General features: G+C 41.6%; 3 protein-coding genes across 3 annotated transcripts in view; 2 read left to right on the top strand and 1 right to left on the bottom strand.

Moving 5' to 3' along the window:
* ppp2r5b (protein phosphatase 2, regulatory subunit B', beta) overlaps positions 1-435 on the top strand; it is a 32,901-nt gene extending 32,466 nt beyond the window's left edge. Inside the window, exon 13 of the mRNA XM_070929481.1 lies at positions 198-435. Coding sequence (XP_070785582.1) covers positions 198-435 — 238 coding nt within the window. The remainder of the gene's footprint in view (positions 1-197) is intronic.
* Positions 436-6,499: 6,064 nt separating this feature from the next.
* LOC139306165 (glycoprotein hormone beta-5-like) lies at positions 6,500-8,534 on the top strand. The gene is made up of 3 exons (XM_070930123.1): positions 6,500-6,545; positions 7,434-7,635; positions 8,346-8,534. The coding sequence occupies exons 2-3, from the start codon at positions 7,435-7,437 to the stop codon at positions 8,532-8,534; spliced, it is 390 nt and encodes a 129-aa protein (XP_070786224.1). The 5' UTR covers positions 6,500-6,545; position 7,434.
* Positions 8,535-10,694: 2,160 nt separating this feature from the next.
* On the bottom strand, positions 10,695-11,387 carry gpha2 (glycoprotein hormone subunit alpha 2). Its single transcript, XM_070930218.1, has 3 exons — positions 11,267-11,387; positions 10,903-11,087; positions 10,695-10,799 (listed from the first exon to the last, which is right to left on the bottom strand). The coding sequence occupies exons 1-3, from the start codon at positions 11,385-11,387 to the stop codon at positions 10,695-10,697; spliced, it is 411 nt and encodes a 136-aa protein (XP_070786319.1).
* Positions 11,388-15,759: the final 4,372 nt, after the last annotated feature.

Genomic DNA, 15,759 nt, shown 5'->3' with positions numbered 1-15,759 from the left:
AAAAACTCAGGGAACAACTGTCCCATCCCTGTCTACATTATTACTGACTACAAGACTAAATTGTGAAAGTTCAACATGAGATATTTACTAAGGATATATCACAATGATGATACTGTTGTGGTTTTTATTCTCCATCTTGTCTATAAGCATTGTAACCTGGTATGGTTTCTCTTCTTCCCTTCAACCCGCCTCTCCAGGGAGCTGAAGCGAGACAGGGAGCGCGCAGACCTCTGGCGAGGCCTGGAGGAGCACCAGGAGCGCCGGATGCAGATGCTCACGGAGGCCGCCAGGAACCAGCGCAACCTCCAGGAGCGAGGTGAGAGAGGGGACCCGTCGACCCCTTCATCCCCGCAGACGGCTCACTCCGACCAGCCCGAGCCCAAGCCCAGCGGTGCGTCCTCTTCCTCCTCTGGAGCTGGGGAGAGCGCCACCTAGGTGCTGCTCCACGGAGATTGGATAACAGGGGGGTTAGGGGACAGGGAGAAGACATGAGGTTTGATGGGGAAAGTGTTGGGAGAGCTCAGATAGAAAAAGGTACAAAACAAATCCACTGTTCTTTTTTTACCTTGTATCATCGAGGGGGTGGCTTTTTGTGAAAAAGCGCCCAAACTCAGTGATCCGAGGTAAAGACCGTACCTTTCTTCTGACGGAATTGTGTGAAACTGGTTCACTTTTTGCTGTGCACACATTATGTTGCAGATCAGAAGATGAATATAGTCCAGAAGTGCAGACTGTCATTTTAATTAACGGCTGGTTTATTAAACTGCAGGTCAGTACCCAAAATTGGTAGCTGGCCTGCTTCAAATTAGCCTCAAAATAAGAGATGAAATTTCTCTTTTGGTGCAACACGAACCAAGTTCAACATGTGTCCAACTTGTCTTGATATTTAACCAACTGTGTCAGAGTCTATGCCTTGGCCTCGTATTGATCTTTTGGTCAGAGATGCTTATTTCATGCGTGGATAGCACAATACATTAATAAACAAAAGAAGCAATTTCACACAAATGTCCCAAAACTATCGCCGCATCGACCAGACACACCAACCCTCACGTACACACAGACGCAGGTACATATTTACTGAGAGAACATGTATCCAGGTCAAACAAATCTCACGCACCAACAATCGATTGATGCACCAAGATATTTCTTTTTGACACAGACACACACTCACATACATACAGACTCACACACACACACACACACACACACACATACACATACACACACACACACACACACACACACACACACACAGCTGGTTCTGGCGCTAACTCCTCTCCCATTTTGTCGGGTTCCACCAAAGGACGAGCCTAAAGTCCCTTAAGGTTAAATAACCACTGAGGAAGATGATGATAATGATATAAAGTACAATACTGTTCCTTCTTCTTACTTGTTACTCTACTACTACTACTCTACTCTACTCTAAGTACTACTGATGATGATGATGATGATGATAATGTTTTTATATATATACATATGTCTCTGGATATTTCTGTAGTGTATTATGGGAGAAACACTAGTGTAGCAGATACCATAAAGGGGAAGGCCGGCTCGAATTCTGAATTCACATCACATGTTAACTGTATGAGGCCGTAATGTGAGTGCTGAAATTCAGCGGAATTCCCCTTTAACAGACCTTAAAGAGGGGAGGAATGAACTGGATCGGCGTTGGCTGTTTTTCTTTTCTTTTGAAATTTTGGATGTTTGTGGTGCGAGGGTGTATTTCAAAGGAGTATTTCATAAAAATCCCAAAACATTCCATGTTTAAAGATCATTACTATCTTTTTTTTGTTTGTTTGTTTAAAGGTGCCCTGTGGAGAAACAATGTGGTGTTCATATTCAGTGTTACTCACCAAAACGCATTGTGTGTGTCTCTGAGGCTTTACAAATGTGCTGAATGCATTTCCTTGCTCATAAAACATTTGTAAAGCCAATTTTTAAAAGTATTTTAACTCTTGCATTGTTTACATCCATGTTTACTTGCTAGTTGTCTTCTTCTTCCCTGCTTACGTTTCTTCGCTTTGCACATTACATCAATGGAATAGCATGAAAGTGGCGGCGTGATGTGAATCATATTGCCCGTGTGCTCATGCGCGATACAACAACATAATGGGGACCCGCTCATAAAAACATTGCTCTATAGTGCTACTAGTGGTGAAATACTCCACAGGGTACCTTTAACTTTGATGACGATGATTTTTAGAAACCAATTTTTTTTGTTAAAAGTTTTAAAAATGTACTAATTTGCCTGGGTTACATTTTACGAAGTTGAAGTTTAGGACCCCCAACTTCGAACCAAAAATGTATCCAAGCAGCCCAGTAAACCCCACCGAACACAGAGGTTACTGGAGGAAGAATAAAGCGCACCATGAGTGTTTCAGATGAAAAGAAAAACACCGCGATCCCGTTGGATTTCTGAACCCGGAGCGTCTGTTCCTTTAGGCTCAGCAGACCTGACGCTGCTAGATGGCGACCATGACGATGATAACTTTTTTCGGTGTGAACCAACAAAAATCAGTTTATTCTTGTCTGATCATTAAGATAGAGTGGTGGGATAAAGAGAGGGGGGAAAAAAACAGAAAAAAAAAATTATTTTAGCAATATTTTCATTCTTTCAGGATAATCTGTGTGTTTTTAGGGGGTTAAACAGGAAGTGCGTGTCACACTCCAATGTTTACCCCCCACTCTTGTTTTTACTCCTGTTGCGTCCTTGATATTCACATTGTCTTAAAGGTACTTTCTGTGTAAATTTATTTGATGAAAAATGATTTTGCTTTGTAATTATGTTGTTTTTTCTTGGTTTTTGTATGATCTTCATTTTGTGGAAAACTGATACTGATGCTATTTATTTTCTATTTGATCAGGAAATGTAACCTTATTTGAAGATGATGGTCAGGTTGTGTATGTGTGCGTGCGTGGATGTGTGTTGGTGTGTATCCAGTGAGTGAATCGTGAGCAGGAGATGTGCGTAGACAGAGTGATAGAGAACGGGAGAAAAACGGTTCTCTCTTTGCTTCTTTTTCTCTCTCTCTCCTTCTCTCCTTCCTGAGGGACAGGGTTTGAATCCGAATGTATCGTAAAACAAATCGACTGATTGTTTTTTTGACGCTTGAGACGCAGAGCTACCTGTCGGCCGCTTCGTAACCAAACCTTCAAAAACTCTTCAGACCAGCAGTTTTTCCAAAACACTCACTTCAAATCATGCCTGAGTCAACAAGGTTTCGAAATCCATTCGACTTTGCATTTCAAGCTTTACTGAGCTGTTAATGAGCGATTTAGCATCTCAAGCAGAGTCATGAATCTTACAGCGATGCATTTATGCCCCTGCCCACATTTCCAGATTTTTCTGAATGCTTTAAGTTTGGCTTGTGTGTGTTGAGTGTGTCCCAGCGTTTACGTTGCAGCTTCGCATTTCATTTCATTTGCAGATGTTGCATCCAACATCCAGACTATATCTTCCACCACGTTTATCAGTCAAACCAAAAATCACATATTGTCAAATTTGTGCATGAAAGTAGTTGACACAATAAAAAAAAAAAAAACTTAACTCAAGGTCCACTTACTTACTTAGCTTTTGCTGCAGCTTACAATCATATGTCATGGTTTTCATCAAGGGATAGAGTTGCTGGGTTGTCCTAGAGATGGCTCAGTAGTCATCACATGACTAAAGTATAGAACTTCAGTCAAGTGGTAACAGGTGTTCAGAATGTATCGTCACATGATGGCACCTGAGCCATCTCCATGACAAATTTAGCAAACGCCATCTGCTGATGACGACTGTGGAACCCAAGGATTATTACATGTGTGCTAGTGGTTCCCGACCTTTTGGCTTGTGACCCCTGAGAACAAATTAATGTCTACTTGTGACTCCTTGACCTTTGTGTGGACATGGGTTGCGAGCAATTAAACCAAAGAGTGTTTTTTCTTCTCGTATAGTTTGGATTGCAGGCAAAAATACAAATCAAAACGTTTGAGGAAAATCAGAAAAATAAGATACTTTTGTGTAAAAGAATAGTAAAAGAAGAAAAGGTTTATTTTGTTTTCTTGTCCTTTTAATTAACTTGTGATGACCTTCTGATTTATCTCAGGACCCCTTAAGGGGCCCCGACCCCCAGGTTGGGAACCACTTACACTAAGTACCACAATGCTGCATATTCTTTCTTTACAGGCAGAATTCTTTAGTTTCTCTCCTGTTTCTGCACACAACAGGAGCATAAACGTGCACAAATTCGCTTTGGGCGAGCTCCACGGCAGCCACAGAAAATCTCTGAGCTCTGAGCAGGCAAGAAAAGCAAATGCTGCCGTTTGGTCGGATTTCAAACATTGTTTTGATTCAGGCAAAAAACACAACTGAAAAGAGACTAAACTTGACCTCGCTGTCATAAAACTCTGCTTACTTTATGATTTTTGTTTTGGCTAGCTTACTCACAAACCTTCTTGATTGTTACTGTCAGACGGTCAGCTGACTCGGGGGAAAATGGAACCCCGGCTCCCACTGTTCTAGAATTCTCAAATATATTGATCAATAGTCACATTCTTCTTTCTAGAATTCTGTCGTACATTCTAGAACTGCTCCAGAACGGGAAGCGAGAGAAGAGAGAGTGTTGGTAGAGAGCTCTGGTATCGCCTCACAGACAGCCATCAAACGCTGGGTTTCATTCACTGTCACATTTCCTCTCTGTGGCCATTTTCATGTGGCCAGATTTAAACACATGCTTTAAATCAGAGGGGTGGTGTGAACGGATTGGATGAAAGCAGCCAGTAAAGATAAAAAACAGAGGAGGAGAAAGACAGAGGAAAGAAAAGACATAGAGTTAGACACCAGAGAATGGCAATAAGTCAGAGCAACAGTAACAGAATGAGAATATAATGTTACCGAAACCTACAACCGCATTACGTAGCAATTTCACTGAATTTCTAGATTTGCACTGTCTGCCCAATGGTCTGTGTTTGTTGTGTTGAAGAAAAACCTTAGAGAAGATGATTAAGACGATGCAGAAGAAGAAGAAGATGTATATTTTGGGGACCAACACAGCGGTGGGGGGGGTTTGAATGTAGAGAGGCTTACTACTGTACGTAACATTACAGGGGGGGGGGGGGGGTGTAGAATGGAGAAAAAAAAACTATGTGCTAAAAATGAAACTTCACTTTGAGAAAACACTCTGGGAGTCTGTGCTGTTTTGTGTGTCACCTCTTCTGTCTCTTCAATAATATACATATATTGATATTCAGTAATATTCATTCTGCTTCCCTTTATTGATACCATGAGCTACAGGCACAATGTGCATTACTTACAGCTTGTATAGATGTGTAATGTTACAGTGCAGTTACAAACTCACCGAGAATTATCACCCAATCCTGCATTTCCCCTCAGTTTAACAGACACCTTTAGTTTCTTTTATTATTTTTGGGTTTTTTTTTGGCCCACAAACTTCACAAATTTCCTGTCTCAGGTAGGCAGCTTTTTTCAGCGTAAAAGCTCCTATAAACCCACTGTACACTACCTGCCTAGCATCAAACAGCAGACGAAGTTAGCACCTAGCTAGTGGGACATTTAGCAGCTAAAGAGCCAGATATTTTCCTCAGGAGTTGGTGGAGACCCAAGCAGAGCTGAAAGGAGAGAAAATGTCCATCAGGTGGTGAAACACGATTTCAAATGAATGTTAATGTTGCAAAGAATGCTGCTTTCATCTGCTAAGAAGTGTGTTTAAAAGGCATGAAGGTTTTGCAGGTTACACAGTTTTGGCAACCATTGATCAGTTACCTAATATTTCATTGCATTATGATGGAACAATGCATGGGAACCAATGGCTCCTGGAACAGTCAAAAATCTAAAGCAGCATGGTTTGCAAAATGGTTAGCTGCGACATAAAGTATAGGTGAGTTTTAGTAAATGGGCTAAAACACTGGTATGATATGGAACTTTAAGAACAAAAATGTCCATGTGACAGCAGCAGAAACATTTACTCTGATGAGTTCACATTATCTGCTTTAATCCCCCGAACTTTGAATTCGACAGGACTTCCAGCCAATGCACCTTTTATCTAATTATATGGTGTTAAAGGTTTTAAAACCCAGTAAGAGTTTAAAAAGTTATGTCCTTTGTACTCATGTTCCCAATCCTTTGTCACAGTAAGTGCCAAGTTGAGTACTGACAATCCTCACATCACTGAGACCAAAGTTGGATAAAGAACTACACACACGCACGCACGCACGCACGCACGCACGCACGCACACACACACACACACATACACACACACACACACACACACACACAGGCACTCACACAGAGAGATACAGGCTGAGGTTAAGAAAACATAGACAAGCATCAGTATTTTCCAGGGAGTCTCCATTATTTCTGGCTTGGGGTCTCTAATGGTATTTCATTGTAATTGCTATGATGTCAGAGTGTCCGTCCGCCCTAATGGCCTTCTAAAAACAACAACAAGGACAGATTGGTTCCATTCACTGGTTGTTGTCCGGGCAGAGAGACACCGGAGAGAGTCCAGCAGCTCAAATCTCTGCAAGATCTTCCGCTGAAAAGGTGAGAAGTGTTCTTTTTATGCGTCCGTTCAGTAATGTAGGGCAGGTATTTTGCGTTAAAAAGAGACTTAGAACTGCTTTAGGGGGAAAAACGTGTACAGAATTAGCAGGCTGTTTTACACCACAACCTGTGTAGTTTCATAGCCTATATGGAGTCATTGTACTCACAGCGGTCTCAGTGCTTATAAAAGTGTTCCACATCATTCTGTTCATGCAGAAAGTATTTTTATTTCAGTGTTAGATTTCTTAAAACAAGCGAAGCATTCTGCAGTCTGGCTGAATTAAGAGATGATTCCAGTTGTTCCAGTACAGTTTAAGTGGTTTGCTTGAAAAAAGTCCAGAGTAATTAAGCAGATGTCTCCAGTAGCATCAAGGAAATGACTCTTGATTCTGATTGAAACAAGAAAAGAAAACAGCTTTTTCTTTAGTGAAGTAGCTACACTGTTTTGGTTGTCATTTAAAATGGCCTTTTCCTTTGTTCGAAAGTTGACATTTTCACCATTTATTCATTCACCCATTGAAATGAATATCTTTTTACAGTATAGGTCACTGCTACTAGTGGCTGCAGTAGCCATGATCAACACTAGAGGGAGTTGTGAGTCATAGTGAATGTCACTATACTGCTCTGAAAGTCTCTTGTCAGCTTTTGTGGATCATGGTCCCCTACAGATGTAAATTATTGCTTAAAAAAAGCCTTAAGCAATTCATTATCTGTTTTATATAAGAGTTCAAACTGAATATTTGACTCTGTTCTGGTTTCCAATATGAGTAGAGTTACTTTCAGGCCCAAGGTAGAGTAGCTCACTTGCAGCAGAGGAACAATTGATATAAATACTTGAATAATAATCTTTTTTTCCTTTATTTCTCTTTCTCTGCCCGTCATTCCCAGCATGTATCTCCATCCCCTGTCCCTCTCTTTCTTCCTCCTCCTGGTCACCGGGGCAGCCGTGGTGTGCGTAACCGTGACAACCACACTTCATGGTTTCCGAGGCTGCGCGGTGCGAGAGTTCTCCTTTGTGGCCCAGAAGCCTGGCTGCAAGGGACTGCGCATCACCACAGAGGCCTGCTGGGGGCGCTGTCACACCTGGGAGGTAGCATTCACATACAAACACACACACACACACAGACACACACACAGTACAGTGACAGGACATCAGTTACATTTAGCCAATGTAGGAGTCCCACTCTTTTCCGTTGCTATTTCTGAAAGCTTCCATAATACTGGAATTGTGAAACATCAAATAAATGATTAATGACCCAGGACTCAGCCCAAACCATAAGAATGCTGATGACCCATTCTCGGCTCTGACCCATATATCATTGTCATAAGCTCAGATCCCTCCAAGCAGGGAGGGTTACTGAACTTTTACTGAACTCGTTCTAGTTTGCAGGGATTCAAATTTCCCCTCTGAGTAATTGAAAAACCAAATTTAGGGGGTCAGATTCAAAGCCTTTATAGGAGAAAGAGCTCTGAGTCAGCAATAACAGACCTGACTCAGTCACATGACTAGAAGGGGTACTTTGAGTTAATACTGTTTATTTTTTTGGCCAACCACCAATTCCATTCTTAATAATAGGGTGCAACAAACTTCTTGTTTATCATCCCCAAATCTTAAGTGTGATGTGAACAAGGCCAGAACAGTTAAACAATAGTCATACCTGTTCTGTCTGTGACCTATGACCTTTGTTGTTTGAGAGATTAGACACAGTATAGCAGTAAAATGATTAGCATTATTCTTTGTTGGTATATGGAAAAAACAGTGTCTCGGAGAGAGCAAAGTAACCTGTGTTCTGCCTGCAGAAACCTGTGCCCGATCCCCCCTACATCCACCGACACCACCGTGTGTGTACGTACAGTCGTACCCGCCACATGACCGCCCGCCTGCCGGGCTGCCAGCCCAACGTCTCCCCTCTCTACCACTATCCCATGGCTCTGCACTGCCACTGCGCCGTCTGCTCCACACAGGACACAGAGTGTGAGACCTTCTGATGGGCGGGACGCTGCTTTCAGCGAACAATGTTATCCACAGTTTTACTGATACGAATGACACTGAATAAAATTATGAAATCAAGTAATTTGTGTGTGAGACTTTTTGAGTGGGAGGTGACTGCACTTCTAGCAAGAAATGTTAGCAAAAGGTTTATGTTTAATAACAGAAAAAGCCCTAAAGTAGTCCAGTAATCTAGTAATCCAAAAATGTGTCTTCCTGTAGACTGAAGACTGTACATGTATAATTATATCTGTATGTAAGAAAGGAGAAAGCATTACAGTTCAAAATAATTATTCTGTCATACCATGATGTTAACAATACTGAATTCAAGAATATACAGACACAGGCACTTTTTGACTACATGTTTAAAAAGAAAACAATATCTATAGCAATTGCTGCCATGATAAACTGTGATTATAATCTAATATCAGAGTTTAGCATCACATACATTCTGTGCGTCGGCTGTTGCACTGTGGATGTGTATCAAGGGTGGATTACCAACCAAGTAAAGTGAGCAACTACAGGGGTTCAAAAGCCCCAGGTTTATTGTGTTTACGGTAATCAGATCAAATGCAATTTTGCAAATTATCATTTCAACTGAAATTGAAATGACAAGGCCCTTTAACTGGGGCCTGTATTCATCTCGAAGCTCAAAAAATAGTTATAATAGCTATAACACCTAATCAATATCTTCATTATATATTTCTGAAGTTTAAATTGTACTCGCATGGTGCATGGTTTCTATTTAAATCAGTTTTTTTGTTTACATGAAAGGGACATGATACATACACAGTGTACAGAGAGACAGTGGCGGTGAGGTCAACAGTGGCCCCCACAGTTGTATTGTGGGGACTCAAATTCAAGCCCCCACAACGTATATATCTTTCAATTTAAGGCTTAAGGCTTAGTTTGAGGTTAAGGTTAGCTTAAAAGAGAGGCGGTTGGGGTTCGGCATGTAGAAGCCATGGTTACGGTTAGGGAAAGTCACCAGAGAATGAATGTAAGTCAAGGCAACGACCCCTTACCTGACGGAAACACATTTGTGTGTGTGTGCAAACTCAGAAGAAAAATCAAATGTCCACACAAATGACTTAACAGTTGCAGAATAGAAATTTATTGAAATACAATTTCATCACAAACTATACAGTGCATTCTTTCTCTTCTCATTTCATTGACATTTTTTTTTTTTTGGTTTCATCAATAGATATTATTTACAAAATGTCCTTTAGTTCAAATTCATAAATATAAATAAATGTTGTACATTCTTTGGTCTCTTGTCTGGGTTTAGTGGTTATTGCAAAGAATGAAACTACTTGTATATATGAGCTTTACGTTGATTCAAAGTTTGACAATATGTTGACTTTTTTTGTTGAATACGAGTCAATGAAGAGATGACTTAACTGTCTTAACTGTAATGTAATGTTGTCATTCTTTCTCTTTGGCATATTTCAATGTGAAGGTTCAGTGAAAGAAGTGTTTTTGGGGGAAGTGAGTTTGACCGATTACAATCCTGGGGTCTCACTTGCTGCTGAGTCACTAGGTATGAAGGGTAGTGTGACTATCATTTAATTCTAGCTTCTTACAAAGTCAAGTGTCTGCCAAACCTGAAAGCAAGAAGAAATAAGGAAAAGGTGGAGTTTGTTTGAAGTGTGAGTGACAGAATGGTTGATACTTTAACACAAATGTGCATCGATCAAGTTTTCTAGAAAAGCCTCCCTTACATCACATTTTACACACGCACACACAAAACAACACACACACACACACACACACACACACACACACACAGACATATGAAAGTGTGAATTTCCCATTTTGATTCTAAGGTACGGGGGGGGGGGGGCAGAGCAGGCTTTACTCTGTTTGAATGAATTTCACTTGATTTTAGTAGAAATCCTTTCAACACAAATATAGGAAACCCTGGTTGTGACAGTAAATTGGCGGGAAGGTTGATTCTTTTTCAGATAAATACGTTTAAGTGGATCATTTTCAACATTCAAAACAAGTCGACATAGATAGAAAAAGGATAGGTACTGGTGCATCACTGAAAATCTTGCATTTCTATCGTTTACTAAAGTTTGTACCGCTTAACTGACTAAGCTGTAGTTTGGTTCTTATCCCGGTGTAGGATCTGGCACGCGGCATGCTGCCTTGATGTGTCAGTAGCGGGACTTGCGGCACATGTCGCAGCGACACGCCTTCGCCGTCAGGATCTCTATTTCGTCATGGTGGCGACCTCGAGGGCAGTCCAGGCGAACTTTGACCTGAGGGGAAGACCAGCCAGAGGACATGAACAACTGGCAAAACCCATCAAAACCAGAGGCTGCACCCCTCTTCTCATTCACCACTGCACCTCCCTCCCCTCACCTTAGCGTCCTTGCTGATGGTGCAGCACCGTGAAGCGGAGGTGATGTTGTGAGTGTAGTTGGAGGCCACCAGCACGGAGAATCTGGACGGGAAGGCGCTGGACTCGCAGTAGCCCACACAGGCGTAGACCAGGTGGGTGCCTTTACATGTACCACGGCGGTCACTGCGGATGGTCACGTTGAAGGCTAGAGAGGGATGAGGGAGGGGGAAGGGAGTCAGGTGCTGGGTGCCAGTGTTTGTCTATTGACGCTGCTGAGACCACATTTCCCATAAACCCTGTTACTTCCTGAAAACATGCACATAAATTGATGCAGCTTTTGGGGGCACTGTGGGTACACTTTAAAACTGTGTGTGTGTTACTCACGGTGTAGGTGACACCCTGGGGTGACGCCATCGTAGCTCCAACCAATAGGAGAGAAGAGTAGCAGCAGTGACATCACTGGTAGGACCAGCAGGCAGAAATGTGAGGTCATGCGCAGCGACATCTGGATGACAGCCTGGAGGGTCCGAACAGAATACCAAAGTGTGTAAGACGTTACTGGAAGACCTGAGGTTTTTATGCAAAATAATTACAACTTGAGTGTATTGTAAAATATATTACATATTAATATATTAGCTGAAACTAAGTTGGTCCAGGTATATCTACTACACAACATTGTGTAAAGCTCTTGGTCTATCAAGTTTGACCTCTTTAGACAAAAACGGTTCAAATGAAACAATCTGAACTGCACTTTTTGGTGCAACTGAAGCTGATGGACATATGCAACCTGTGATGAGGCCATAAAGCACCACAAATCAAAAAAAGTTTGGGAACCAGTGATCTAGGCTGCTTAAAAGACATGAATTAATCTTGTTTTCTGAGCCGAAGCCTCGAACCTGAGGTGATCCTCTCCTGCTTAAATCAAACACGTTGCCCAGAGCCCCCTCCTTCATCTACCAAGGTGATTTCCCATCCAGCACGTCTGACTGTGTGTCACTCAGTTGAGTAACAGCTAATGTGAATAAAAACAGTACTGTCTTTATCTTTTCAACCTGCCTCATTTCACAGCTACCTGCTGACACACGCATGTACGCAGTGTTAGCTCACACCGGCTCGTACAAACGTACACGTAGCCGCTCTCATGACAGCAGTCCCATAATTAGATACTATACATGAGCAAAAGTCTGCCTTTAAAATAGAGACAAGGTGAAGGATCCCGTGTTCTCCATGTTAACACATGCATGCCCCCCCCCCCCCCTCACACACACACACACACACTCCAACACGTGTGTAAACAATAAAGTCATGTTTTCCTGGGAATTTGGTGATCCTGACCCTTGCCCTCGAAAATGGCAGCTCTTTCCAGCTCCGCTTCCCTTCTGACCGGAGTGCTGTGGTGATGGTGGAACGGCCCTGGGGACGCCATTAACGCCACCGGTACGACCAAATTAACAGGTCAGGACTGTGTGTGTGAGTGTGTGTGTGTGAGGCCATTAACCCCGTGTCAGCTGGTGGGGCAGGGGAAATGCCCGGCTTTTTCCTCTTATGTGGGGTTTCCACGCCCGAAGGTTTGGTTTGGATAGTGATAGTGGGAGGGCTGGTGTTCAAGACCACCAATACACCCGAAAGAACATACACCATAGAAAAATTAAGATCCTTAATGTGCTTAATATTCCATACACATAAACACCTCGCCAAACTCATGTCATCAGTGCTGCCTGTAAGTTTCAGTTCTGCTTCATAAGCCACCTTCAGATCTGAGAGACATACACGCGTGCTAAAAGGTGTTACGTTTGAACATAACTTTCAATTGTTTTCCTGGAAAAACTAAAATAGACAGAGGTGGAAATATTTCAATCTAAATCACCCAAACGATCCTCTATTATTGTTATCCTAAATGTATCTTACATTGTTTAAACAACTCAGTTTGCAGTTGCAGTAGACCATTTGATTTTATATGAATACTGTACAATTGCTGTTCTATAGACATTAGTTTAGACCATCTGCATCATCACACACAAGCGCAATCAGCCTTTTAGCTGTCAAGGACCTAAAACCTCTAATTCTACTTCATACTGAATAATGCCAATAGGATGTAATTTCATATATTTTCTTTAAGTAGCATCACAACTTGTTATCTGTGGAAATGTAAAAGGTGTGCAGCCTTAATGACAGGAAAAATAAATAAAAACACATTTAATACCTTTTATTTATTTGATAAAATTACCACAGACTTAAAGCTAACACATATTGTCTCATCTGTCACTGTCTTCTCATGTAATGTTCCATTTTTAAAAAAAGAATAATCTATATAGTCCAGCAGCTAAATAATAATAATGCTTAGTTGCAAAAATGCATATTGTCATGAAAGTAAGTCAGCTGAGTAGTGAGGAGTTTCAAAATAAAACCCTCCAAACGCAACAAAAAAGTCCTTAATATGGGCAATTTAGATTTTTTTTTTATTACTTATAATAAGTATTAATATAGACCTTCATGTTAAAAGTCTGCAAAATTAGAACGTAAAGAAGTGTGTAATATTTAAATTTTCTTTATCTACAAAACCCCCATAAAAATATAGAAGAAAGCAACAATTGCAAGACCACAGCCTAAATGTCACAGAACAATCACAGGAGGTCTGTTCTAGTCTCTTACCTGAAGACGCAGAGCAGAGGGCGCAGCTTCTCGAGTGCAGCGCAGGTGTGTCGACCGGCAGGTGTGTGTGTGTGTGTGAGTGTGTCTGTTCTGAGCCTCATGCAGGGATATAAGTAACACAGGTAAGAGCGAAGGCACTTATAGCTCTGGACACACCCACAATTAGAGAGTGTGTCAATCTTTTTTTTCCTCTTTTCTACTGGTTCTCTTTCTTCTCCACTCAAAACGAAACCCCTAAATTCTCTAAAAAGTACAAAAAATATTAAAATCACCTTAAACGTCTTTCTTAGACGTCTTTCTCCTGGAGTGTGTTACCATCTCTCTGTCCCTCCCCCCTCCCCCCTCCTCGCTCTCTGTTTTAAACCTTTAGGGGGACCGCTGCTGTGACACAGAGGAAAACTAGATAGGTTTTCCATCAACGCACCACCACAATAGTAAGAACACACACACAGCTTTACCTCACACACAGGCTACACACACACACACACACACACAAAAAGTACACTTGTATACACGCACACAAAAAATAACCCAAAAAATAATATTCTTGGCCTCAGCTGCCAGTTGATACACACTACAAGTGATCTAATAAATACACTGAATGGGGGACCTCACACACACACACACACACACACACACACACACACACACGCACACAAAGTCTGCCTGGGTTTTCCATTTGTGGCTGCAGGAGGAAGGGCAGGGTCGGGTCAGAAGATATTGTGGGTTTGGGTCAACTGTGTGTGTGTGTGTGTGTGTGTGGCACATGATGGGTATATTGTGGGGCTCTGCGTCTCGTCTTCCTCGTCTTGAACAGAGAGAAATCAGCTTAGCAACCACCCGGTCCAAACTCCAGCGGGTAAAGACATTCTTTTAATAAAACTCTTGGATTATTTGTTGGACATTTGCAGTATCCGGACACTTCAGTGACATGTCACACTGGTCACAAACCGCCCGATTAGACCACACATGACTGAGTATAGCTCTGTAACAGTGATGCCAAAGACCCCTCCTTTGTTCTTTTTTGGTGAGTATCCACAAGAGACTGAAGGAACAAATGTCTTACTTTTTTTTTTCTTCTGTGTTTTTGGTTTCTCAATGAGTTTTTGACTGGAGGACTGGATTGGGGATCATTGCTGTGGTGGGTCTGTAAAGCCCACTGAGGCACTATAGATATTGGGCCATAAACGTCTTTGATCTTTCTCTTTGACAGAACTTTATAACCTGCCAGGAGAGCTGATTCAAGAAGTCAGGGAACTCACTAAATGATAAAACTCGCAGTCAAGAAACAGTAGCGATTCAAACTCTTGAACTCAAACTTCCTCTGGTTGGATCCCAGATGTTACAGTCATCATTGTCTCATTGTATTCATAGGACAGCTGGAGACTATTCCTTCAGAAATACAAACTGCAGATGCTCGTTATGACCTTTGATCAACTGAAAGGACAAAAGCTAATATGAATGAATGAATTACATTTTTATTACTGCGTCATGCATGTAACTATGCCCAGCCCGCAACGGGCTTACAAGACGCCATAAATTCAGGACCAGAGTGCAGCGTATACATTTCCAAACAACAGAGAAAGTCCAAAAATAGAAGAACAGCTAAAGCATCTTTTTACGGGCCAATCTTCTTCCAGGAAACAACAGGACTCGCTTGATGCCTTTAAGCTTATTCATCAACAGCAAAAACATCATCTTATCAAGTCATTTCTGTCTACATTTAAGTCCTTAAACCCAATTTTCTAAAAACGAGAAAAATCTGCCAGCGCAATAAGAATATTTCTAACTTGTTTCAAGATTGTTTTCTAGAAATGAGAGTTGAGTTGATTTGCTTTGGAAAAGAGTTGGATTATTCTAACTACTTTTTTTCTCATTTCTCCCACTGAAAATAGTCCCCAATAATACACTATTTGCTGGTGTTTGAGTAACGTTTGATAAAAACTAGTGACCAGCTGTTCCAGCGGTTGGATCTTGTAACGGACTTTGTTGACAATCAGAAAAATATAAAACAACGCCAACCTCATCCTTTAAACCCTCTTTCTGCACCATGTAAGAACCATAGTTGGAGTCGCTTAATTACAGATCCAGGATAGACGCTATGGCTTCCAGTGCCGCACACTCACACACACATTCCCACTCTCACACGCTCACGCATACACACCTCCTAAGGAAAACACAATTATCATCTTATGGCCCCTCTACCCCAAACATTCCCAATCTAG

Source organism: Enoplosus armatus, chromosome 23, assembly GCF_043641665.1.
Source record: "Enoplosus armatus isolate fEnoArm2 chromosome 23, fEnoArm2.hap1, whole genome shotgun sequence".
NCBI lineage: Eukaryota > Metazoa > Chordata > Actinopteri > Centrarchiformes > Enoplosidae > Enoplosus > Enoplosus armatus.
This window is presented reverse-complemented; position numbering and strand designations above follow the sequence as displayed.